This window comes from Mustela putorius, unplaced genomic scaffold (assembly GCF_011764305.1).
Source record: "Mustela putorius furo isolate JIRA1106 unplaced genomic scaffold, ASM1176430v1.1 tig00000145_pilon_pilon_pilon, whole genome shotgun sequence".
Taxonomy (NCBI): domain Eukaryota; kingdom Metazoa; phylum Chordata; class Mammalia; order Carnivora; family Mustelidae; genus Mustela; species Mustela putorius.
In genome coordinates, this window is record NW_025421294.1 from 24,097,777 (window position 1) to 24,123,371 (window position 25,595).

At 45.8% G+C, this 25,595-nt stretch overlaps 1 protein-coding gene across 2 annotated transcripts in view; it reads left to right on the forward strand.

Annotated features, from left to right (window-relative positions):
• SPOCK1 (SPARC (osteonectin), cwcv and kazal like domains proteoglycan 1) overlaps positions 1 to 25,595 on the forward strand; it is a 500,003-nt gene that overhangs the window by 330,653 nt on the left and 143,755 nt on the right. For both annotated transcript variants that reach the window (XM_045075472.1, XM_004744908.3), the window contains one exon: positions 19,158 to 19,272. In XM_045075472.1, the coding sequence (XP_044931407.1) occupies positions 19,158 to 19,272 (115 nt within the window). The remainder of the gene's footprint in view (positions 1 to 19,157; positions 19,273 to 25,595) is intronic.

Consider the following 25,595-nt stretch of genomic DNA (forward strand, 5'->3'; position numbering starts at 1 on the left):
GGGCAGGGTATGCTAGGCTCATAGAAGCTTTGGAAGCTGGAGTAGAAGACCTGGTTTGGAGCTGGGATGAAGGGAGCACCAGGCAGCTAGGCAGCAGCACACACAGACTAACAATGCCCTCTGAGGGCCTCTCTTTCATGGTTCAGTCTTAGAAAGGTCAGTGGCATTGAATGCACAAGGGCAGGAAGAGGTAGGATCACTGGGCACCCAACTCCCATGTCTTTTTAGTGGGAAGGGACATTCTGAACCACTGGCCTGCCTAGCCTTTGCACAGATTCTTTGTAGGGAAACGGGATGCTGCTAGGAAGGGGGACTGAAGGATTCAAGGTAAACACTCATTCTGGGTCCTTGACATCACAAAAACGCACATGAAAATTTGGATTCAGGTTTTAGACTTTCTGAAGCATGTCCACAGACCCCTGGTTAACAACCTTTCATCCAAAGGAATTTGTTCATTCCTATCAATTCTAATATGAGTGCCCAGGGAATGGAATATCTATGGGCTGGGATGTTGAGAAGATGTTGGTTGCAGACCAAGTGATTAGCAGAAACCTCTGAAGATCAGGGAACCATGTAGGAGACATCTTTCTCTGCCACTTTGGCATACATGAAGGGGACAGCGCAGCCCTGGGGAACTACTAGGGAAAGAGGTCCCCTTGTTGTCCCTCCATCTGCCCTTACCAGAGTCACCTCTGAGATCTGACCACACTAAGACTGACGTTCAGCGCAGTCAAGACTCTTTAAGAAAGGAAAAAAAAAAAAAAAAAAAAAGGCAGACTAAAGCCTGTTAAGAGGGGGAAATTCTCCAGGGCAGAGGATTGCTAAATTAATTATGCAGATGTGAAAATTCAAAGGAAGAATAATTAGACAGGCTGTTAAAGCTAAAAAAAAAAAAAAAAAAAGTTATCATGTTGTTTGCCAAACACTGTGGACTTGGGAACTGCTTTTAAACTCCAGAAAACTAACCCTTCTGGAACATTCTATCCCAATTGTCTTGGGAGTCTTTGCTAAGTGAAAGAAATATGGAATGTGAATGGTGCAGTTATTTATTTTGTGAAGAAAAGATAAATTCTTAGGAGCTCTGTGGGTGGTACGAATGCCAGTGCCTTCAGGCCCCGCAGGCAGTGAACATAGAAGAGAAAGAGAGAGGGAGAGAGGGAGGCAAAACACAGTGCACGGGGCGGAGGTGGGGCACGGGACACATGTAGATGGCTGGGGTAAAGCAGGCAGCCAGCCAGGTGTGAATACAAGCCCGTGTAGCCAATCTTCCATTTAAAAATAATCCAGAAATGTATACTGGATTTTATGTAATATTTTCTCATTTTTTGCTGCTAGCAAGTTGCAACCATATGGACTGGTCAGAGCCCACCTGTAGAGTCATCAGGTTATCCTGACCATAAAAGGAACATGATGGAAACACCAGTCATGTAGGGTTGTTTCTGGATTCCATGAGATCAGATGGGGCAGTTACTTTCTGGCTCTCAAGGGTCCGTCACTGCCACAAGCATAAGGGTTGGCCTGTTTGAGTTAGCACCCAGAATGATGCCTGCCACCAAGTAGGACTCAATGAGGGTCTGTGCTTCATGAATAAATGAATTACTGAATCTTTGACTGCTGTAGAGTCAACCCTATTCTCCTATTGATTCCTTTTATTATTATTATTGAGGAATAGTTGACATGCAATGTTATATTAGTTTCAGGTGTACAACAGAGTGAATCAACAATTCTTAGTTGATTCATTGCTCACCATGCAAGTGTAGTCACCCTCTGTCACCGTGTAGTGTCACTGAATTATTATTGATTATCTTCCCTGTGCTGGACTTTGATCTCTGTGACTTATCCCTTCTCATCTCCATGACCTATTGATTCCATTTTGAAATCCACAGGGGAGGGGGTTGGTTGCAAAGGAGGTGTGTTCTCTTAAGGACTTGTGCCCTAGGAGATGACTGGGCCACTCTTGACGGGGATGGGGGTGGGCTGAGATAGTATTCACGGCCTTGGAAGTGCAGAGTAACAGATGCGCTCTATGCACCTCGGACCACAGCCAACCCATCGTTTCATTTTTGTAGCCACACTTGGCCATTGTTCTGCCACGGCCCCTCTCCACATATCAGGACACAGGGATACTTCTTTTTTTTTTTTTTTTTTTTTTACAATGCTATATATCAATATATTGGAATTAAAATTTTAAAAATTAAAAAAAAAATAAAAACTCAAATAGGATATCAAAAGGAGAAAAATAACAAATGTCCAAATACTTAGAAAGTAACATTCTAGATTATCAAAGATAAAAGAAAAAATCTCAATGCATTGAACTGAAGGAAAATGAAAATACAACATATTAAAATTTGTGGGACACAGCTAAATTAATGGATAGCAAAATTTATAGCACTCAATGCATACATTAGAAAGGAGGAGGAGCATCTGGGTAACTCAGTCATTTAGTCCAACTCTTGATTTTTTTTATTATTATTTAAAAAAATTTTTCATAAACATATAATGTATTTTTATTCCCAGGGGTACAGATCTGTGAACCGCCAGGTTTACACACTTCACAGCACTCACCATAGCACATACCCTCCCCAATGTCCATAATTCCACCCCCCCTCCCAACCCCCTCCCCCCAGCAACCCTCAGTTTGTTTGACAGAGGGGTACTTCTGCCGTACCCCTGAATGCTCTCCTGATGTCCCCTACTTTGTAGAGTCCTGGGAATTTCTACCCTCTCTCTGAAACTTTGTCTCTGTCCATTCAGGCCATTGCCAGAAGCCGTAGTGAACTTCGTCTGAAATGTTGATAACTTCCAATTTAGAAACGAGTTAAAAATCAGGGGGCTGCTTCATCAGTCTGTACTCACAGTCCTGGGTTTGGGCATGGCATCCAGTGCAGGAAGTGTTCAGGAGGGAGGGAGATGCCCCACGGGTCTGTCTTTATGCTGGTGACTTGTGGCTCTTAGTCAGCCTCAGGGGCCTCTCTTCCTTGTTGATTGGACAGTCCCGCAAGGAGACCAGACAGTTTCTGTTTATCAGAGGAAGGAAGACACCAGGGAGATTTGTTGCCCTTTTAAAAAACGATTGGGCAGGAAATGGATACTCTTTGGATTACACGGAAACACATCCCCTCAGTAGCTATTTCAGGATCACGGAAAGCCTGATGGCCGCTCCGGTCCCAGCCAGTGGGGTGATCTGGGACCAACAATCTTGGTTACACATTTGCATCAGGAAGAAGTATTGGCAGAAGAGGGACACTACTTTAGTTCATTGTTTTCTCCTCCTTCTACCCTGTGGTGTGCATTTCCAGGGCACTGGGTATATTAGTTTGCAACTCAACCTCACAGAAGGGGGTGGGGATGAGGAGAGCATCCTGGGCAGGGGAGCTGCCAGCCAACTCCCTGGAGGGCCTACAGCAGAGCGCAGGGCCAAGCTGGCAATGGAGGCAATGGAGACTCACTGGAGTCTCCAGTAAAATAGGTATTAGCAGCAAGGCGGTCTCCAGGCCACATTTTGGCATAGAGCTGGCAGAGAACTCTGCAGAAGAAGAGAGGTTCTGTTTGGACTGGTGGGTCTCACAAGGCCAGTGGCTGGTTCCCCTGCTGCTCCGTTAGATCTCCACAGGTCTCTGGTGTCTCGGGACTTCTCTGAGGACACACAGCTAAGACTTGGCCTTTCTTAAGTCATGTACTGGTCCCGTCCTAGCCGCGTGTCCTTGAAAAGCCCATGTGACCTCTCAAGACCTATCTCTTTATCCAACACTCCAGGATCCCTTCCTACCTTGGGGCCTTGGCAGGCCTTCTTCCGCAGTGTTCCTCACCTGAACTGAAGTCTGGCTCCTTCTTGTCAGATTGTAGTTTAATGTACCTCCTCTAAGGTCTTGCCTGACAACTTCATCCGGAGTGGCTACTCAGGAGCTCTCTACTCCATCGATCTTTTTTTTTTTTTCCTTTAAGATTTATTTATTTATTTATTTATTTGACAGACAGAGATCACAGGGGGGGCAGAGGGGCAGTCAGAGAGAGGAGGAAGCAGGCTCCCTGCCGAGCAGAGAGCCCCATGTGGGGCTCGATCCCAAGACCCTGAGATCATGACCTGAGCCGAAGGCAGAGGCTTTGACCCACTGAGCCACCCAGGCGCCCCACCTGCTTAGTTCTTATTATTATCCATCACTTCCTCCTCATCTCCCTTCCTTCTTCATTTCCTCTTGCCCTTCCTTCCCCTCCCCCTTCCCCCTCCCCCTCCCTTCTTATTATCCCTCTACCAGAATGTCACTTCCTTTAAGGACTTGTGTCTTACCTGTCTCTGAATGCCCAGCTTGGCACATAAATGTAGTTTCATAAATGATTGCTCAATTGATGGGTTAAAGTCTTCCCTTTATTAAACATGAATTTGTTGGTCTGGAGGCAAGTGCTTCAGGGACTCTTCTAGTTCTGAATCTTTGTGACCTAAAAATTCCCAGCTTGTAAGATTCATCTGAAGATAGTATTTGCATAGAGAGTTTAGCCGGGGAGCTTGGGGTTCAGAAATGATGAGCCAGACTTGATTCCTACCCTCACAGAGCAAGAGAAATTATAGTGAGTAGGTCTGTTAGCTGGGGGCCATTCGTGCAGGCACTAATTCAATGTGTCTTCCTGAGCCCTGTAATAGTCTAGAGGCTGCTTAGGTGAGGGGCTTGCAGTAGTGAGGACAGACCCTCTCTGTGGTCTCCTGAAATTTATAATTGATTACAACAGACTTAAAGTCACAACACATCTTTGTCACATATTAGTTACCTGATCTTTGGCTAGTTCTAAATTTTTTTCTTATCTCTCAAGTGGAGATTATTGGTCTCGTAAGGCATTTGTAAGAATGGGGTGGTTCATGGGGCACCTGGCTGGCTCAGTCAATTAAGTGTCTGCCTTTGACTCAGGTCATGATCTCGACTGTGATGGAGCCCAGAGTCAGGCTCCCTGCTCAGCGGGGAGTCTGCTTCTCCTTCTCCTTCTGCCCCTTCCCCCTTCTTGTGATTGCTCTCTCTCAAATACATAAAATCTTTAAAAAAAATAAATAAAAGAATGGGATGGTTCATTGTATTGGACACAGCAGTCTAGGCTCTAGAGGCATGAAAGCAAATGAAGACTTTGAGAGTTTGTGAGTCATCCAATGTAACTGAAGGTAGGGTAAATCTTGGAGGACGAGGAGGAGACAGGCTGAGAATATGAGCCAAATTCTGGAAAGGAAGGGCTAAGGCCCAACTATGGAAGACTGAGTCATGAAGCTCTTTTTTAAATTGAGTTGTAACTGACATGCAATATTATGTTATTTTCAGGTATATAATATAATTCAATATTTTTATACATTATGAAATACCTCATAGATCTAGTTAACATTTGTCACTACACAAAGTTATACATTATTGACTATATTCCCTGTGCTGTAATTTTCATCCTCATGACTTATTTAATAAGTGGAGGTTTGTACTCTTAATCCTCTTCACCTGTTTGTCCTGTCCCCTCACCTACCTCCCCTCTGGCAACCACCAGTCTGTCCTCTATATTTATGAGCCTCTTTCCTTTTTTTTTTTTTAATTTGTTTTGCTTTTTATATTTCACATGTAAGTAAATTCACGTGGTAGTTTTCTTTCTCTGACTTAATTCACTTAGAGTATACTGTCTGGGTCTGTGTTGATACAACTGGCAAGATTTACTTCCTTTCTGTGGTTGGGTAATATTCCTCTGTGTGTGTGTGTGTCTGTGTGTGTATACCATCTTTATCCATTCATCCATAGATGACCACTTAAATTGTTTCCATATTTTGGCTCTTAGAGATAATGCTGCAGTGAACATGAGGTTGCATATGTCTTTAAAATTACTTTTTTATTTTCTTTGGCTAATTATCCAGGCATGGAATTGCTGATTCATATAATAGTTCTGTTTTTAATTTTTGGGGGGAGCCTCCATACTGTTTTCCACAGCGGATGCACCAGTTTGCATTCCCACCAACAGTACATGGGGTTTCCTTTTCTTCACATCCTTGCCAACACTTGTTCCTCTTTGTTTGCTTTGATAATAGCCATTATGACAAGTGTAAGGCTATATCTCATTGTGGTTTTGAGTCGTATTTCCCTGAACCTCTTTGCATGTACCTGTTGGCCATCTGTATGTCATCTTCAGAAAAATGTCTTTTCATGTCCTCTGCCTGTTTTTATTTTTTAATTGAGTTGTTTGAGTTTTCTTGTTGTTGTTGTTATTGAGTTTTATGAGTTCTTCATGTATTTAAGATATCAACCCCTTATTGGATGTATCATTTGCAACTATCTTCCCCCAATCAGTAGGTTTCCTTTAACAGTCTCATCTCCCATTCAAGCAGCCTACTGAATGGGAGATAAAACTCTTCTTAAAAATATATATGAAATTTACAACCCATAAATTTCATGAAAATGAGGACATTATTCTCACTCCTTTAGTGAAAGAAACGTTGCAGCCATTCTAGTATCCAAAGATGATTATCTCTCTGCTCTGTTTTACCTGCTGGGTACTCAGCATTTATTGCTAAAGAATGAAAATGAAAGATTTTACTCCTTGTGTTTATTCCATATTTGTCTTAGGAAACCTCATAGGTGCTTTTTCATTATTTATTGTTGAATCCGTCTTCCATGTGCAGTTAAGACCTGATTTATGTTCTATATTAGCAGTATAGTCTTTATCTTAGAGTAATGGAAGGGAGGTAATTGGCCATTGAGGGACACACTGGTAAAGAGGCAGACAAGAGAGCTGGTTATAGGCCAGGTTGAAACTAACTTGCTTAGCTGATTTGGATGCGCATGGAAAGTATTTTAGCAATGATTGAATAAGGTGGGACACAAAAACAAAGGAACAAGAATACGCAAGACTTAAATGATACAGATTTACTGAATCCTGCATTGGGAGATACAGCCATTCTTCTCTCAGTTTGAAGTGCTCTCTAATAGCTTAGAAGGTGCCCAAAGAAATCCCTGTTCCAATCAGCACTAACTTTGTCATGACTGCTTCAATGTTATCAGTTAAGGAATGGAATTTAATAGCCTTGGGAACCATCCCACGGAAGCAGAAATGAATCTGCCCTAATTGAAGAAAGAAAGGACTTGGAAATGTGTAGTCTCTGATTACCCATTTATAAAGCCGGAGCCAAGTGTTGCTAAAAAATTAACAGTGGGAGGGATGAAAGTCATAAAAGCTTTAATTTTGATATTCATACCTAGGGAGCCACAAATGCTTTGTAACTCTTTTGTAAACCTCACCCAGTGCTTGGCACATTGAAGGCTCTCAGAAAAGCTTTGGATTATGCAGAATCGGTTCTCTGAAATATCCTGGGGCCTTTCACTGGTGGGACTGAGATCCCTGCGAACAGATGCCTGGGGAGTCTGTTCCAGGATGGGATACAGTTTTGATTCACTAGCTTCAGCTGGTCCTGCAAGAATGAAGAATTTACTTATGAAAGTTCTTTGAATGTACTTTTCCTCCTATTGATTTTTCCATTGTAGGTATCAGTACCCTGGAGAGATCTCCGCTTCATTCTTAGGACCTTTTAAACTTGGTGAACACTTTCAACACTTCTGAAACTTTTCTACCAGAGAGCCTCTGAGGACAGGCTAGAACAAGCATCTATCATGAGGTTCAGGGGACAGAACCTACTGAGAGCACATACAATTCTGGAGTCTCTTTATACAAATTTAAATGAAGTTTGTATTGTGTTCTCTAGTAGACTGGTGATTGCCTTAATACTTTAAAAAAAGTTTTAGGGGTGCCTGGGTGGCTCAGTGGGTTCAGCCTCTGCCTTTGGCTCAGGTCATGATCTCTGGGATTGAGCCCCACATCGGGCTCTCTGCTCAGCGGGGAGCCTTCTTCCCCCTCTCTCTCTGCCTGCTGCTCTGCTTACCCTCCGATCTCTCTCTGTGTGTCAAATAAATAAATAAAAATCTAAAAAAAAAAAAAAAAGTTTTAAATTGCTTACCCCCCTAGGAAAATAAATGCTACAGGAATAACCACTATAGATTTTCATTCTCCTTGGCTTGCTCCAGTCTGAGAAGCAAGAACTAGGTTAGATTTTGGAAAACAGGAAAAGGAGACAGGGCTGTAGTAGACACATGGGGTGTGGGACTGTTTGGCCTTCTCGTACTGATTTTTGGACTTGGAAGGGAGGTGGCCGGTGAGTGAGCATCACACTACCTCACTAGAGCTCTGGGCTGAGGTTCTGCTTCTCACGATGCCACATTACAGAAGTGACTGCCTCATCTCAGGCTCTTAGAGGTCCTTTGAATGTCCCCGTGTCTAATTTGGGGCAGTATTTCCCTGCAGACTTTATTGTTCTGGTTTCAGTTAACATCTGTCCATGACAAGCTTTATAAGACAGGGCAGAAGCAGTCAGATGGATAGCCTCTGGCTAAGGATTGGAAGGCACAAAACTTGGGCACAAAGCCTTCCTTGCTAAAAACCCTGCTGCCCATTTGTACCCAGCACACCTCATGTTCTCTGCACTCGTGTCCTTGTCTGCTTGGATCAACAGTGTTTGTCAGATTCTTTATCCTTAGTTGTTGTGCCCCCTGCCAACATTTAATTGGTGGTGCCTGAATGTAGGCCTCAGAATACCTTAAGACTCAAATTCCATGACTTTCCAATAGAGACTTTTCAAAGCCCAAAAATACCTTCTCTCAAAACAAACAGAACAAAGACTGTGACCATGTAGGTTTGTTAACAAGGCTTTGTTTGTATTTAGTGCATGTAATTTTGAGCAAAAAAAAAAAAAAAAAAAAAAAAAAGGTTTCCCTTCTTCACTCCCAGACCTAATCATCTCTGAGATGAGACAAGGCAGAGCACAGCTCTGCTAGAGATGCATGAACTCCTTCATTGTCATATGGTGGGTCTAGCAGTGGTATGGGGTTGGTTCCTCAGCACACGTTTTCTGGATAAAGGAGACCCTGAGCCTGATGATCAATGAGAAATGTTGAAGTTTCTCTTTGTACAAGGAGGTCTTCCATTTGAAATTGGAAGGACTGAAAAGAACTGTAGCTCCAGGATCTTTTTAAAATTAAATTACATTTAATTAAATTTAGCTTAATTTATTTTTCATCACGATAAGTGTACTCTTTAATCCTCATCACCCATTTTACCCATCCTGCCTCCCACTTCCCCTCTGGTAAACATCCGTCTATTCTCTATAGTTAAGACTCTTATTTCTTAGTTTCACTCTCTTTTATTTTTTCTTTGTTCCTTTGTTTTATCTCTTGAATTCCACATGTGGATGAGATCGTATGGTATTTGTCTTTCTCTGACCTCTACTGTCTCTTCTCCAGCTCCATCCATGTTTCTGCAAATGGCAACTCTTTATTATTTCCTATGGCTGAATATTTCATTGTATGTGCCTACTGCATCTTTATCCATTCATCTCTCAGTGGACACTTGGGCCGTTTCCATGGTTTCGCTAGTGTAAATAATGCTGCAATAAACACAGGGCTGGATGTATACCTTTGAATTAGTGTTTTTGTATTTTGGGGATAAATATCTAATAGTGCGCTTACTGAATGATAGGGTAGTTCTATTTTTAATTTTTTGAGGAATCTCCATACTGTTTTCCAGAGTTGGCTGTACCAGCTTGCATTCCCACCGACAGTGCAAGAAGTTTCATTTTTCTCCACATCCTCACCAGCGTTTTTCTCTTGTGTTTTTTATTTTAGCCATCTCACAGGTGTGAGTTGGTATCTCACTGTGGTTTTGATTTGCATTTCCCTGATGCTGAGTGATGTTGAGCATTTTTCATGTGTCTGTTGGCCATCTGGATGTCTTCTTTGGAGAAATGTCTCTTCATGTCTTCTGCCCGTTTTTTGACTGCCCTGGTATCTTGTGTCTCTGAAGTGTGTAGGGTTCCTTGCTCTCCATGCATATCCACTTTCCATATTTGAAGAGAGAGCTAAAAGAGTGGTGAGTGTAACTGAACACGCGCTATGTGGCAGGCCTTGTGCTGGGCAACCTTCAGGCATCAGATCCTCACAATACCCAAGTGAAGTAGATCGTTTCATCTGCATTTGAATCCTAAAGAGTGACCCATTTGGACCACATAGGCAGGAAGTGGCATAGTTGTGCCTCTCCTCTTAAACCCCTCTCCTCTTTGATCCAAATCTGTAGGTGTTCTTCTTCTGGAAGGAATATGTATATATATATATATTTTTAAATTTGTGGAGTTTCTGTATTTCCCTATTCTTACATGGTCAACTATTAGGACTGCTGAATCATGACAGAGCCATGTTCACCAGCAGAAAGGAGTTCATTCTTTGTGAAAACCTTCATGTATTATAGGAATTTTAATGGGTTAAAAAGTAGAGGCACCTGGGTGGCTCAGTGGGTTAAAGCCTCTACCTTCAGCTCAGGTCATGATCCCAGGGTCCTGGGATCAAGCCCCACATCGGGCTCTCTGCTAATCAGGGAGCCTGCTTCCTCCTCTCTCTCTGCCTGCCTCTCTGCCTACTTGTGATCTCTGTCAAATAAATAAATAAAATCTTAAAAAAACCCACATAGACTTAATGAGCTACAAGACTCTTTTAAGTATACCCTTTTCTTGGTAGTACCTCTTATTGTGCTTTTTCTGTCTTCTTGTTTTCCTAGGTTATAGAACTGGTCTTGGATATTTTCAATAATTCTCTCTCCTTTCTTCATAAATGTTCTCTGAACAATTTCTGCCAATTACCATGAAGTAATACCCGAGGACCTTTACCGTTACAACATGTTAATGCATTCTGGCCATTCTGATGGATGGGAAGGTTAAGACTTCTCTGTAGATGGTGTCTTGTCCCTCCACAGAGAACTGAGGTCAGGTGCAGGTCCTGTTGCTTGAGCTGGTCATCCCAAACCATGTTGCTCAAGGGGTCATGCATCTCCTCATCAGTGATGTGGGCCATAGATTGGCTTCATAGAATACCTCACAGAAGGAACAGCAAGGCTCACCTGGTCCGTATTGTTTTTTAAGCCAGAAAGAATGTTAAGTTCTCTGGGCATGAGCATCACCTTGAAAAGAAACTTTGACTCTCATATTCATTGTCAAAGTGCTGTCAGCTTACTCAAATGTCCAACTGTCTGGCTTTGCCTTCTGATAGTACAATGTTTTCTTCATAGTAAGAAATTCGTAGTGGGAGATCCCAGGGACGAATGATTTTTGGGCGAGGGGGACAGAGGGATTCAACATACTGCTGCTTGGTACTATAGTTGTCACCTTTATCCCTGTCACATGAGTGGCCTAGTGGCTGTGGACATTGGCCTTGGTGTGAGACTCCTGTAGTTTCAAGCCCAGATGTAACCAGCTGTGTGACTAGAGACAGGTTACTTACCATTTGGTGTCAGTTTCCTCATTGGTAAAGAGGAAAGAGATATGAACTAATCTCTGCCTCCACGTCTTCATTGGTTACGTAGAATAATAGTACATTATTCTACAAGTTGGTAGATGTCGCTGTCACCATTGTCAGTCCCCTAAATGGATGCTGCATTATGTCATAAAATGCTCTCTCTTTCCCTTTCTTTCCACTTAGTTCTCCATCTTCTCCCCTTTATTCTCCTTTTCCCCATCCCACTTTCATAGGGAGGTCAGTTTTTTGGCAGAAACAGAGTGAGGGTCCTTGTCTTTACCATCCCAGAGCAGCTGGGGAGCAGAGGAAGGTATAGGATGATAGCTTTGAGGAGGGGGGATTGGCTGGCCAGGCTCCTAGAATTCTGTGGCTTGTGATCTCTGGAGCCTATTTTCACTGCTGCTCTAGTAGACTTTTCTTAATGCATTCTTTTCTAGTGATCAGAACTTGTAAAACAGCCCTGTCGCACTTATCAGTGGTTGCTTTTAATGTCTCCTCTTGCACATGACCTCAAAGGTGGAGAAAGCCCTTTCTAGCCAGCATGGGGAATACTTAACTTTTACACCTGGGAGGCAAATTGCAAATTCTCATAGGACTGGACACTTGTTCTTGCTCCCAGCGATGGTCCTGACTTCATTGTTGCTTTGCTGCCAGCACAATTCTCCTAGAAGCAGGAGACTGCTTTTTTTGCAGGTGGTGTTTATAAACCCATCAGTGACAGGCTACAGCAGTGGTGTTGGCCCCGGGGCATAGGGAGTCTGAATTCATTTGCAGATTATTACAGGGATAGCCCCAGGAGGGGGAGGCCAGTGGAGAAATGGAGAGTCCTGTTCTGTGAGTGGGTGGAGGCTAGGACTTTGTGGTCAGAGAGACTTCTTAGGCAGGAGAGCAGAGGGAAAGAGATCTCCCTAAGAAGCATACAGACCTGATTTTTGAGTACTGGCTTTGCTATTTATTAGCCATACAGTGTTGGGAAATTACTCTGCCATTTCAAATATTTTAACATGCTTTTTCACTTAATTTGTTATAAACATCTACCTGTGTTAGTACGTACTGATCTACTTCCTCTTTTATAATAGCTGGGCAAGATTTCATGAAGACATGTCTTGTAATTGAGGTAGCTGTTTCCCTATACATGGTGATATGGACTGAATGTTTTGTATGTTGAAGCCTTAACCCTCCTGCGGCTCTATTTGGAGGGGAGGATCCTCTAAAGACCTAATGAAGGTTAAGTAATATCATCAGGGTAGGGCCCAAGTCCTCTAGCATAGGTGTCTTTGACTTGCTCTCTGTGTGCCCTGAGAAAAGGCCATCAAGACAGACTGAGATGGTGCCCATCTACCCGCAAGACAGGAAGAGAGCTCTCACAAGAGCCTGACCCTGATGGCAGCTTGATCTCAGATTCCCCTGCCCCCAGAACTGTGAGAAATCAAAGTCTGTTGTCCAAGTCACCCAGGCTGTGTTATTTTGTTAAGGCACCCAAGCCGGGTAAAGGAGATGGACATTCAAGTTGTTGATGACTTTCCCTTACCGTAGACCATTAAGATGTACATGTTTGCCTAACGTGCTGACTTGCTGGCTCATAGGATATTTCTTTTTCTCTCTCCTTTCCTTTAAATTCTAGAATTTTCATATGTACTAAAAAGTTGAGGGGGTAATATCCTGAACTCCTATATGCCCATCTATATAATATATATAATATATAATATATATATTATATATATAATATTTGTTATATATATATATAATATATATATATTATATATAATAATTGTTAGCATTTAGGGACATGGCAGATTAATTGCCAATCCCTCCAAAAAAGGCTGTTACCAGCTCATACCACCCTAGCCCTTACCGCCCACCAGACACACACACACACACACAGTGTAAGAGAGAGGATGTTTTTAGTTTTAACACAAAGAAGAGTGTTCTCGGCTTCTCGTTTTGGAGGGGAAAGAAAATCTCTCTTCTCAGGAGGGGTGCTTTTGGTCAGATGCAGCTTTTTATCTTCTACCCCTTTGTCCTAATCTGTCCCTGTCCCCACCCACTGCCATTCGGCCATCTTGGGCACACAGGGTCACCTGTCTCTACCACTCAGCTGCCTGGCTGACTTAGCCGCATAGCCCATGGGCCCCTTGGTTCGGCCTCTGATGAACATGGCCGGTGCCTTGCAGAGAAAACTGAAACCGGTGACAGAGGTCTTCCCTATGGCCATTCTTGTCTGGTTCCGGCACAGTTCTGTGGGCAGAATCTTCTCTTTTGTATTCTGTGAGGCTCTGCCGTCAGCCAGTGAACAAGCCCCTCCGTAGAGGAGAGGGGAAGCGAGACGCAGGCACAGGTTACCATGGGGACAGACAAGCTGTAATAAATGTTTGGCATCTTAGCTTGACGAGATTTTCGCAGTTTGGAGTCATTTCTTTGTCATCCATCCATTAAGTCACTCCTAATGAATCACTGGGAGTGTCTGCTCTTCAGATGAACCGCGGTTGAGTGTGATTCAGGCAGAGAGCAGCCTTAAAAGCAATGAGGAGACAACAAACATTCATTAATTTGTCAACTTTTTGTAAATTGAGTGGCCTCTTGTCTGTGGAAGTTTCCAGGAGTTACTGGCATGGACCACAAGTTCATACGGCTGTTTGAGATGATGTCTTGGCTCGTTTGACTCAGCGGGTAGGCTTGTTGCCTCCCAGGATCCTGTGTGGCTTCGAGTCCCCAGAGGTTCCTCACAGGAGGAAAGAGGGCTCTGAGAGGTGGCCACAGAGACCTCTACCCCAAGACCCCTTCTTCTTTGGAGGCCCAAAGTTTGCAGCTTGTCTCTTCTTGACAAAGTGCTATTTGGGCTGAAACGGGTGTATGCCCTCTCCATTCACGTCAGTTTGGGAGGCTGGGTTCTGCTGTGTGCATCTCCCTGCAGCACTTGCAGGGCCATGGTCCTCTGGAGTCCTCCATGTGCTCTCAAGGCCCTTCATGGTGACGCTGCCGCCCTCTCCTGTTGTGTCATCTACCAGCCCTACTCCAGCCCATCAGGAGCCAAATGAAACACTTCCGTTCCCCAGACTCGCCTTGATCTCTCTGGTGAAGAAAGGCGCCTCCTACCTAGAATGTTCTTTTTCATCCTATCGTTGGGCTTGAACCCATTTTCCATAGATGGCTGTCTGTCAAGGATGTCTCACTCGCTGAAGATCCAGGCGAGGTCCTGCACCTCTCCTCTACCACACTGAACTTCGCCTCCTGTTGCCTGGCCTCCCTGAGAGCTGCGAAGCCCTGGGGCCAGGAACGTGGTCCTGCTCCCTCTGGAGGTGCCAGCCTCCAGCCCGCACAGAGCAGAGACTCTGCGGGTGTTAATGGAATAGATCCACATGTGTGTCAGTGCCCCAGGTACCTCTCAGGGATTCTGTGGCCAATGAACAAAATGGAACCTGCCCTCCTCTCAGAAGCTCTGAGGGGGTCTCCCGCTCCACTCTCACGGGGGTTCTGGGCCTCTGTCCATGAGCTTACAGGATATGCCCTCAGACAGTAAAAAGGCTTGGTTCTGGATTTTCAAAATCAATGTAGCTAATTAAAAAGTAACTCGAACTGGAAAACAAGTTTAGAAACAATTAAGATAATTAAAATATCACAACCTTAATTGAGACCAAGCCCTGAGCTTAAAAATGAAAATGAATTAAAAAAAAAAAAAAAGACGCGAAGCCTATAATGAACTTGCTTTCAAATTCAGTGTTTTTCAGCTTACTACATCTCTCTTGAAATTAATTTATTCCTCTTTTCTTCTTGGAAAACAATTTCTTTAAAAATTATGAAACAAATTAATCGGGCATGTGTTCTGTGCCAGCTGACCTTTGATTGGTGTTGGGGAATGGGCAGGAGAGAGGACATGGAGCACTCGTGGGGGAGCGCTCTAGGTCAGGGACACTGGCCTCGTGGAGTCCACAGAAGTCCTGTGGGCCTCAGAAGTCCTGAGGGGACGGGACTGGGGCAGGCGATCCAGGACTCTGCCATCCTGTGGGCAGTGCTACGTCCTGTTGTCAAGCCTGTGGTGGGAGAGGGAGAAACTTGGAACACAGGTTCCTGAAATCATTAGTCCCTTGACAAGGAAGCTTCTAGGCCTGCTCCTGGTCATCACTAACACTCAGCTTTCTCTCCCTACTTCTTTCCCTGAGCAATTTCCCTGCCCCTTATTAAAGGGCCTCTCAAATGCCACTTACTATTCTGATCTGTTATCATTCCCTTTACAAAGTGGAGCCACATAGCTCTGTCCACTGCGGCTGTCGGCTGCTCTCCGGTGTCACCGTGGGCACTGGGGTTCCTCAGAAAAGCACCGCTGGGAGGCCGCATTTAAAGGCAGATGACACACTCCCTTCATCATCCTCATCCCCTCTTAATCTCAGCGTTGCTGTTTTTCAGACACAAAATGCACCGTGGTGATTAAAATGAACACCGACAGCTTGATTTATTACTGTTTTGTTGTTCTGCAAAGTTCATTTACTCAAAATAATTCGCATACATGTTTGAAGTATTCAGACCCTGGTAATTAATGTTTAGCAGACTTTATTTCTGTATGCAAATTGTTAAGTATGTGTATGGAGTTAAGGGACTGGTTTTCATTTCGTAGTCTTTATGGTTGGATTTTGGGTTGTTTGTTTTGAAGAAATGCCGGCTTCGTGAATTAGAGGAGTGGTGATTTATAGTTGTTCACTATGTGCCAAGGCTGCAGAAAGAAAACTGACCAAATCAGTGGTCTGTGTTGTTAGCTGGATGGTTGCCGCCTTCAGAGGCGGCACACAGAGCATGCGGTTGCCCAGGGCCGGACTCCTCACCTTCCCGGGAAGCCCTGGGGCTGTCAGGCCATGGTTCCGGCCTGGGCACCAGATTCCCTAGCTGTCCTTGTGTTAGACCCTGAGCCTCTTTCTGCCCTGAGGACCTCCCAAGAACCTGGTGCACTTGGGCTCTCGACTTGGTGTGAGGTGTGGCCCCACGGTTAAGTCCTCACGGGAGATCCTAGGTGATTCTCACCCCGCTGGCCTCTGAAGGTGAGAAGTTTGTGTTCTGGAGTCAGGTGGTTGGGGGTGACATTCCCTCTGCACTGCTCATCAGTGACTCCTCTTTAAGACTTTCGTTTGTAAAATGGGCACATTACTAGCAGCTGCCTCTTTGGGTGGTTTCACGAACTATATATGGTAATCCAGTTAGAGGGCTTGGTTCATGACCCGCATGTCTGAAGCCATGGGTAAGTGTCAAGCTATCCTTGTTAGTACGAAGTCGTCTTATTCATTCTGGGGACACAATGCTCAAAAAAGGAGCAAACACCTACAAGTGGTATAACCTAGACGAGGTCTGTTACATACTCGCAAATATGAACTCGTGGACTCCTCCTGACAACCCAAACAACAGCAATGGCATTGTATATCCCACGTAGAAGGAGAAACTGAGGCATGGGGGAGCCGCAGAGCTGGCATTCAGACTCCGAAATACTGGGCCTGGAGCCTGCTCTTCCGTACTTCGTCACCCAGCAGCTCACCCAGTCGCTCTGAGATGGCACCGTACATGGAGGTCATCTGGGCCACAGTGTGGATGTGGATGTTTGTGGAGTTGCCTGCAGAGAGAAAGAGAACCCCAGGTTTGGCCCTGAAGCGGGTCCTACAGTGCACCAGATTTTGCTATGCATCGCCCTGTCAGTTTCCACCTTGGCCTCACACTCCAGTGAAAGTCCCCGGGGTTCTGCAGCGCTGAGCCCCTGTCAGGGAAATGCTGAAGCTGGTACCTTGGTGGGGGCTGCCTGTGATCTGGTCCCTGAGTTCCTGGAGCTCCCTGATGTCTGACTTTCTCCTGCGGTGAGGAGGGCCCCGCAAAGGATTGGCATGGTGGTCATCAGTGCTTGTCCTGCAGTCATTCTGCAGGTGGGCTTAATTTTGCATGAGTCTTGGAAAGCAGGTCAGAGTTGGTGGGGCGGCCACTCTAGGGGTTGGGGTGGGAGACATTGCCCACGGAGGAGGCCTGTGGCCTGAGGCCGCGCCAGGCTCCTGGCTTCTCAGGTGGACATCCTGAGGACGAGGAGCATTCCACCTAGGACTGGGAAGACTTTGCTGTGAGTTTCCAGAAGGCCCAGCCTCGGGGACTCTGTGAGCAGACACAGGCTTCCCCCACCCACCCCTGCCCCGTCGTTTGCCTGCCGGATGCAGCCCTTAGCTGAGGAGTTCAAAGCGAACACTCTGTCCCTGGGGCTTGAATTAGCCTCTTTTTTCGTCCTGCAGCTCATTTCCCTCTGCTAAGCTTCAGGCAGACAGACAGTCCCTTGGGGAGAAGGCTGTGCCGATGACTCCCTGGGGACCAGGACCTGGGACTAGTTGCTGACTTGACTGGCCAAACCAATGTACCCTGCTGGTGTGGACGGCAGCCGAGGCTGCTGCAGCGGAGCGAGCCTCCTGAGCTGTTCACGCAGCACAAAGGCCTCTGAGTCTTGTGGGTTCCCATCCCCTGAGACATACCCCGCAGCCGCAGCCTTTGGAGGGAGGTGGTCTTGAGACTTGGGGTCCATGTGGGCTGAGAGGAAACAGGACTTCTCTAAGCGCAAGGGTTTCATGGTCACCGAGGGACCCAGCCTGTAGCCGGGACGATGGCATTTCTCCGGGCAGGTGTTCTGTCCCTGCTTGGGATGACAATTGGTGTAACTGCCTATCTCTGTGGGGAGGACATGGGGCAATGTCCCCTCCTCTGGCTGCAGAGAGAAGTTATGAAAGATTTACTGCCTAAATAGGCTTTCAGCCTGGAGCTGGGAGATGATACGATTGCTTTTGTTTTACGGAGAAATCCCTACGGCCTCTTCTCTGCTCTGAGCATCTGAGGAACGTGGGTTCCTCAGCTTGCCGAGCACGGATGAGCCCAGGGCCGGCTGCTCAGCCGGTTCTGGGAAACATTGTGGTCGAGGAACTGCTGCTGTGGGAGACCCTCCCTCCCTCTCTCCACTGCCTGGGTTGAATCGACATCCCCTCCCTTCCCCTTGTCATCCCCACGTGCAGGCCACACTTGCTCTTCGGGGGAGGGGGGAGTGCCTTGCCGGTGGCCCAGATGTGCCTCCCTGTGCCGGCGTGTGCTGGTCTTCATGCCTCGACTGCTGCCCCACTCTGCTCCCCCGTCAATATCCAGTTCACATATTAATGCTTCATTAATCCGTGTCCCAGAAATTGATCTCTATTTTTCTCTCAAGCTCTGTTATCATTTTATATGCCCGGCAGGGCCCTTATCTCCTCCCGCCTTGCACGATAAATATTTATGTGTCAGCTTGTCCCCCTCCTTATTATACCGGAACTCTGTGTGGCACAGAACGGTCTTGCACATCCTCAAGTTCTCCCCAAATTTAAAATAAGCTCATGGATGCACACAGTCCATGTTGATGGAACCGGGGCCAAAAACTCTGTCCTCAAGGACTTTTGTAGTTGCAGGGAATAAGTAAAGGTAGGCGTGGGTGAAGTCATAAAAAGCAATTGCAGACAAATAACGAGAGAGGGAAAAGTAGCTCTTGGTCCTTGGAGCATGTAAGCTTCTAGGATTTTTAAAGTAATTCCTGCCTGAGATGGAGATGCTGAAACTCCCCAAAGCACAAAGGAATCACTATCCTGATGTTGAAGAAGCGCACGTGCACAGATACAGAATTCCCCCTGGTTTGGGGGTTCATTCTGATCCCCATCAGCCGAAGAAAATGGCATGGAGTGCAGACACATGGTCTGTTTATTTCCCACTTGTTTATTTGAGTAGAAAGAGAAATCAAACTTCCCTGGAGGTCCTAACCCCCACCTCTTCTTGTTCTTTTTGCCTTAGCCCTGGACCCATCCAAAGACCCCTGCCTGAAGGTGAAATGCAGCCCTCACAAAGTATGTGTGACCCAGGACTACCAGACGGCCCTGTGTGTCAGCCGCAAGCACCTATTCCCCAGGTAAGGCAGGGGGCTGGGAGGCCCACTCCAGCTGACAGATCTGGGGGTACCTAGTGTCTGACTGGGAGACAGTGGTGGGGGGGAGGAGAGAACATGTTTCTGTTTTTAAAAAGATTTTGTTTATTTATGAGAGAGAGAGAGAGCACAAGTTGGGGGCAGAGGGAGAGGGAGAAGCAGATTTCCAAGGGAGCAGGGAGCCCGAGGCCGGGCTTGATCCCAGGACCCCAGGATCATGACCTGAGCCGAAGGCAGACACTTAGCCAACTAAGCCACATGGGTGTCCCTTGTCATCCTTTGATTTTTTTTTTAAGATTTTATTTATTTATTTGACAGAGAGAGATAGATCACAAGTAGGCAGAGAGGCAGGCAGAGAGAGAAAGAAGGAAGCCGGCTCCCCGCTGAGCAGAGGGCTCCATCCCAGGACCTTGAGATCACGACCCAAGCTGAAGGCAGAGGCTTAACCCACTGAGCCACCCAGCCACGCCCCTTGTCATCCATATGGTGTATGGTGCCTGCCATCCTGCTGGGTATGAATCTCAATTCTCAAACACTGATTTGCAAAGAATTTCAATATCTGTATTTGCTTTAAATCAACTTTATATGTCTCTGAGCCCACATCTGAGCAGATGAACAGAAAATCCCTTCTTGGTCATTGTGAGAACCATTCCTCCTTCCAGAATGACTCCAGAGATCCAGAAGCTTATAGCCAAGGGAACAGGTCTGAGCCTTTTATCTTTTGGTTACCACTGACCTGCTTACCTTTGAGGTTTCTTGAGGTCTGCAGGATGTTGGCTTTCACGCCCACATAGGTTGTGGGCATCTTTGTCAGGCTGGGGTTTGGGGTCTTTCCTCCTCAGGCCCACTGCACCACCATTCCTCCTGAGAACAAATCTTACTGTTTTCTCAGTCTGTCGCACCCGGTCTCCCTTCTTCCCCAGCCTGGGGGAGGTAAGTCTCCTCACTCTCCTTTAGGATCCTTAAGCCTTTGCCTCTTGCCTTCTCCCAGCTTTGTCCATCTAGTGGGCTTAGGCTTTTGTAGATGACAGAGAGAACCTTTGAGTGTGGCCTACTTGTGCATTCAGTCCTACAGAAATATTTGAAGCAAGAACCAGCACATGCATGTGTGCGCACACACACACACACACACACACGCATGCAAGGCTTCCTTTACCAGTGGGGTTGGGTGGGTGGAGGTGGGAGAAAGGTGATTTCAGTGCCTCATCTCCCTTCTTCCTGTACTGCTGTACGGTGGAGAAGTATAGCCGTGGGCCTCGGAGTCTTCCCACCGGTTTTGGATATGACTGTGTGCTCTGCCATGACCTCAGGTGGAGAACACAGCCTTCCTGGGATTTGATTCCCACTGAAATGCACCTCCTGTGGCTTTTGCTCGTTAATTCCACTTTGCCCCTGGGACCATGTAGGCTGTCCTGTCCCTTCCTGCACTTCTTGAAGTCTAAGCAATGCTGGTCCCTTTGGCTGCTCCTCTTGGGGCATGTTCTAATTTCCTTCCTTCAGTTCTCTAAGTGGCTTTCTCTGAACTGCCTGGGAAGCTCCATCATGGTCCAGCTCAGAGACTGCCAGGAGCTAAGCCGTCACCCTTTCTGTCTCTGCAGAGCTCTTCCCTGCAGCTCCTGACTCCGCCTCCATGATCACATAAAAACAGTCATCCTTTGTCTCTGTAAAACTGAGATGCGAGGTATAATGGGTTCTGCTCTTTCCTGCAGACTGGAGCATTCTCCCTGGAAGTAAAGGCAGATCTCATCCCCAGACTCCTATCCTGTGCCAGGCATGGTGCTCAGACCCACACGCTTTGAGTTCTTCTAGTCATTTTGTCAAGTTGGTATTTGCTGTTGTCTCCACTCTGAAGACAGAGAATTGAGACAGGGAGAGGCAGTAGCAATTGGCTTAGGTACCCAGAAAGTGGCAGCCGTGATTCAAACCCAGGACCGTCCAACCCCAAAGCCGATGTTTCCCATGACTGCAATACCTTGGCCTCTCCGTTTTTCCTGTCCTGGTCTGTTTGTTCATTTTCTGTCATTTAACCAAAAGGTATCGAGTACCTACCATGTTCCAGGCTCGCATTACCCACTGAAGCTACGCGCTATGCTACCCTTGAGGAAAATCAAGTTCACGGTGGAGTGGGATGTACAAAAAGTTGATTGTTGTTATTACTAGAAAATGTTCTTAAAGCATACAAACTCTGAGAAAACTAGACTAGATTCTCCAGCTGCGCGTGATTTCTTCCTTCTCTGCCAGTGGTAAGATGAAGACTCTTTTGCCACAAATACCCAAATGCCCTTTTTGGGATAGTGCTCCAGATTTAAGCCGTAGGGTTGTGTATGTGTGTGTATGGACGTACAGCAGGAATAGTCTCTTGCCTGTTTCCTCCTGGAATGTAGCCCCTCTGGGAGTGCCACGTAATTGTCAGCATTACGCTCCAGTCTGTGCAAGGGGGAGGCAGAAACCGGGCATGTCTAGGGGTGAGTGGTTTGTGCCCGCGTGGGAAACACCACCACTTGTTTGCTTGGGTTCCAAGTGTAACCCTCATCTCCCACCTCTCCTGATGGCCACAGAGTTACAGTGACAAAGAGCAAGGCTTTGGGAATGAACCCAATCTGGGCTCTGTTCCCAAGCTGGCTGCTTTCTTGCTCTGTGACCTTGGCAAGTCACTGTACCTTTCTGAATTTGTGCCTTTTCATCTGCAAAGTGGGTTTAATGAAAGCACTCACCCATCCCTCTTTCCTTTTCCTTGGGATACATCCTCTAAGGACTCTTCAAGAGAGAGTTTCCAGGTAATAAGTGTTGCTAGTCCCTGCACAGGGTATTTTGTACACGCATGTCCTTGTGTGAGAGTTCAGTGGGATGCACGTGCGTCAGGAGCACAGTGTAGACTCACATTGTGACGGCTCGTCTTCCAGTTGCTTAAACAATTATGATCATCATTATTGCTAGTGTCTCGTTCATTCGGGAAGGTCAGCCAGGAAAGCCCACAGTAGCATGCTCCTGAGAAGAAGGTAGCCCCCTCCAGGTGCCCTCCCTCCTTCCCAGCCTGACTGTACCTGCTTCTCCTTCCTTTTGGAGGAAGCTGTGAGGTTCAGCCTGAGGATTACAGTGTCATTTCTGCTGCCCTCTTTGTGATTCACAGCAGGTAAGGACTAAGAAGATGACTGCATTTCTCATGATAGGGACCTTTTGTTCATTGGAAAAACAGCCCCAAGAGGAGGCTGTGATTGAGACAGCATGTCTACTCCTTTAGCAGGATTTGGGAGGTGGTCTGAGCCGGGGAAGGTTGGCAGTGGTGTTGGCTCTGGCTGTGGACCCATCCTCCCCCGTTCCCTTTCGGAGGCTGACTTGCTCGGCCTGCCATATCAGCCTAGCACACACCTTTTCCTCGGGTCTTGGACACCTTCCCAGATGAAACATCTGTCCTGCCACATTCTGCTTCAGGGGTCCCCTCTGACCAGGGAGACAGTGTTGACAACTCTATTTATTCGTCCATCAGGGAAGTAATCTTTCCCTCCGTGAAACATCTGTAGACAATCCCATCAGCCAGTTTGGCCTCTGCAGCAGCTCAAGAGGCAAACTCCGAGTGCCAGATCGGCAGCAGCACACACACATGGAGAGGCGGCTGGGCCGGCGGTGGGCTGATTACGAGTGAGGCTCCAGACTTTAGCAGTCTTGTCAAGTGTATTGAGGCAGAGGACAGTGAGCACGTCAGCGAGAAAATTTCATTAGCTTTCCTTGCCCGTGGAGAGGGAGTGAATGGAGAAGCTGTTTGAAATTCACGTCTGTGAGCACCAAGTGTCTCGGAGGACAGGCCACCATTTTGGTGGGCGGCCAAGTGACCCAGCCGGCCTCCCTCGGCTGGAGTTCGCCTCTTTAGAGTGGTGTTTGGATTCAGGTTTGCATCTGGTCTCATCCAGAGGCTTCAGCTCCTCCCATGTTCTCTTTGGAGAATTCTCATTGGAAAAATCTTTGTTTCGTCTCTTCCTGCAGTTGAGCCACACTGAGCAGTCTAGGGAGAAGGTGAATTCTTGGTAGCGTGTTCACCTTTTAGGTTCTACAAAGGGGCCATTTATGCATTTCAGAGCCCTGTGAAGGCTGCGCAGAGCTGGAAAGCCTTCTCTGAGATGACTTTTTAAAAACATCTTAATTGATTTTTGGTATAGCAATCTTTGATGCTTATTACAGCAAACACTAAAGATACAGAAAAGTAAAAAGTAATGGGAAATAGGCAGTGCTTGCACAAGCGAAAAACAGTAATTAAACATTCCTCCCATTCTTTTTTCTAGTCAATGGGTTTTATCCATTAGTTTGTTTCTGGTAAAACTTGATCATCAAGTGATGCCTATCTTATAAATAAAGATTTGTATTGGGTTCTCTTCAGTTAATTTTTATAAATAAGTATCTTTGTGATACTATAACTCTTTGTAGATACAAATTTTATAGACTGTCATAATATAGTATACAGAAGATTAACTTGAAATGGATCATAGATCTAAATATGAGTTAAGAATATAAAACTTCTGATAGAAAGCAGGAGTAGTAACCTTGGGTTTGACAGAGATTTCTTAATTAGGGCACAGAAACATCATGAACTATAAAAGGAAGAGATAATAATAATAAAAAATAAAAACAAATTGGATTTCATCAAAACTGATCTTCAGAACACATGGTAAGAAAAGGATAAGCCATACTAAGGGAAGATATTTATGAAACACAGGTCTGAAAAAAGGTCTGTATCTGGATTATGCAATGAAAATATCTGTCCCTACAAACACTCACTCATGAATATTCATAGCAGTTTTACTCGTGATAGCCAATAGCTAGAAGCAACCTCAAATGTCCATCAGCAGGTGAAGGGTTAAACAAATTGTGGTACATCCATACAGTGGATTACTACTCAGCAATAAAAAGAGATAGGCTATTGATGCATTCAGTAGCATGGATAAGTTCGCTAATAACTCTGCTGAGTGAAAGGACATCGTCCAGAAAAGAGTATATATGCTCTGAGTTCTATTTACCTGAAATCCTAGAGAACACAGGCTAATCTGTGGTAGCAGAACGCAGAGCATTGGTTGTCTGGGAGAACAGGTCAGTGGGGTGTCTGAGCAGTCTTTAAAGCTAGATAATGCAGAATGGATCTGTCGGGAAATAGTGACACTCTGGGTTTCAATGCCAAAAATGCCACCGGCAAAAGACCTCTTTGGGGGAAGAAGAGTTTTTAAGGCAACAATGTATCATTCTCTCTGACTTAGATTTTGGAATTGCTGTTTTAGGCTTTCTTAAAGAAAATGCCCTCTCAGGAAACAGGGGTGGACAGAAAGCCATACAACCCACAGAGGGCTCTGCTCATAAGGATTCTCTGCCCATCAAAATGGCTGGTTCTGATTTATTGCTCTGGGTGGGCGGGAGCTAAGGGTGGGATTCTCCCTACAGAGCAATGAACATTGATTTTACCTCTCTGTTGCCATTGATTTTCATTTGGAGAATGGAAAATTGAAGCATTTGTTTTAAGCCTTGCAGACAAGCAACATTCTCAAATTCTGCAAGTGCAATGTGAGCGGGAGGAAAGGGTGTCAGGATGGGACTTAGAACATCTGAGCGTACCCTTGGAAGCCTTCTGGGAGCAGTGGGAACTAATCTGTTTTTAAATAAGGAACCGGCGGCCAGTCTTCCCAGTGGGGCTAGGCCTCTCTAACGTAATGGCCCTTTATCTCCGCTTCCTAATTATCTGGAATAACAACGAATTCTCTGCACCGGCGAAGAATTCAGATTGAGTCCAGGCTCGTGGTGCTGTAGACCAATCTGAGAGCTTTCTGTCTTTTATGTGAACTTGGAAAAAAAGAATCAAAGTGTTTGAGGTCAGAGAGAAGTACATGACAGAATGTGCCTCAAATACCAAACTCTCAGAGGATATTTGAAAGGATGATGGTTATTTCATCTCAGTTTTGTTTTACAACAAAGCACTGCCTCCTGCTACAGGGGCTTTGAACGGGTTGATTATACATACACATATCTGGCTCGGTTTGGAAGACACACGGCCACGTGCAAAGTGGGTGATTCCTCGGTGTCTGCATGGCGACCTCGTACTTTCTCCAACTCCAGGCCTTGCCCGTGACCGAAGTGTGATCGTGCTTGCATTCCTTGTTTATGTTTCCATCTTGATAACGCTCACATTTCTTCTCCCGAAGGCCCAAGCATTGCCTTGTGTTCTGTTTTAACCTCATGGGATCTTCCCTTTCCCTGCTCTGGGCCCAGGTAGAGTGCTGATGAGAGCTTGGCACTGTTTATAAGCCGTTGGTGGAAATTATGGAGCTGAG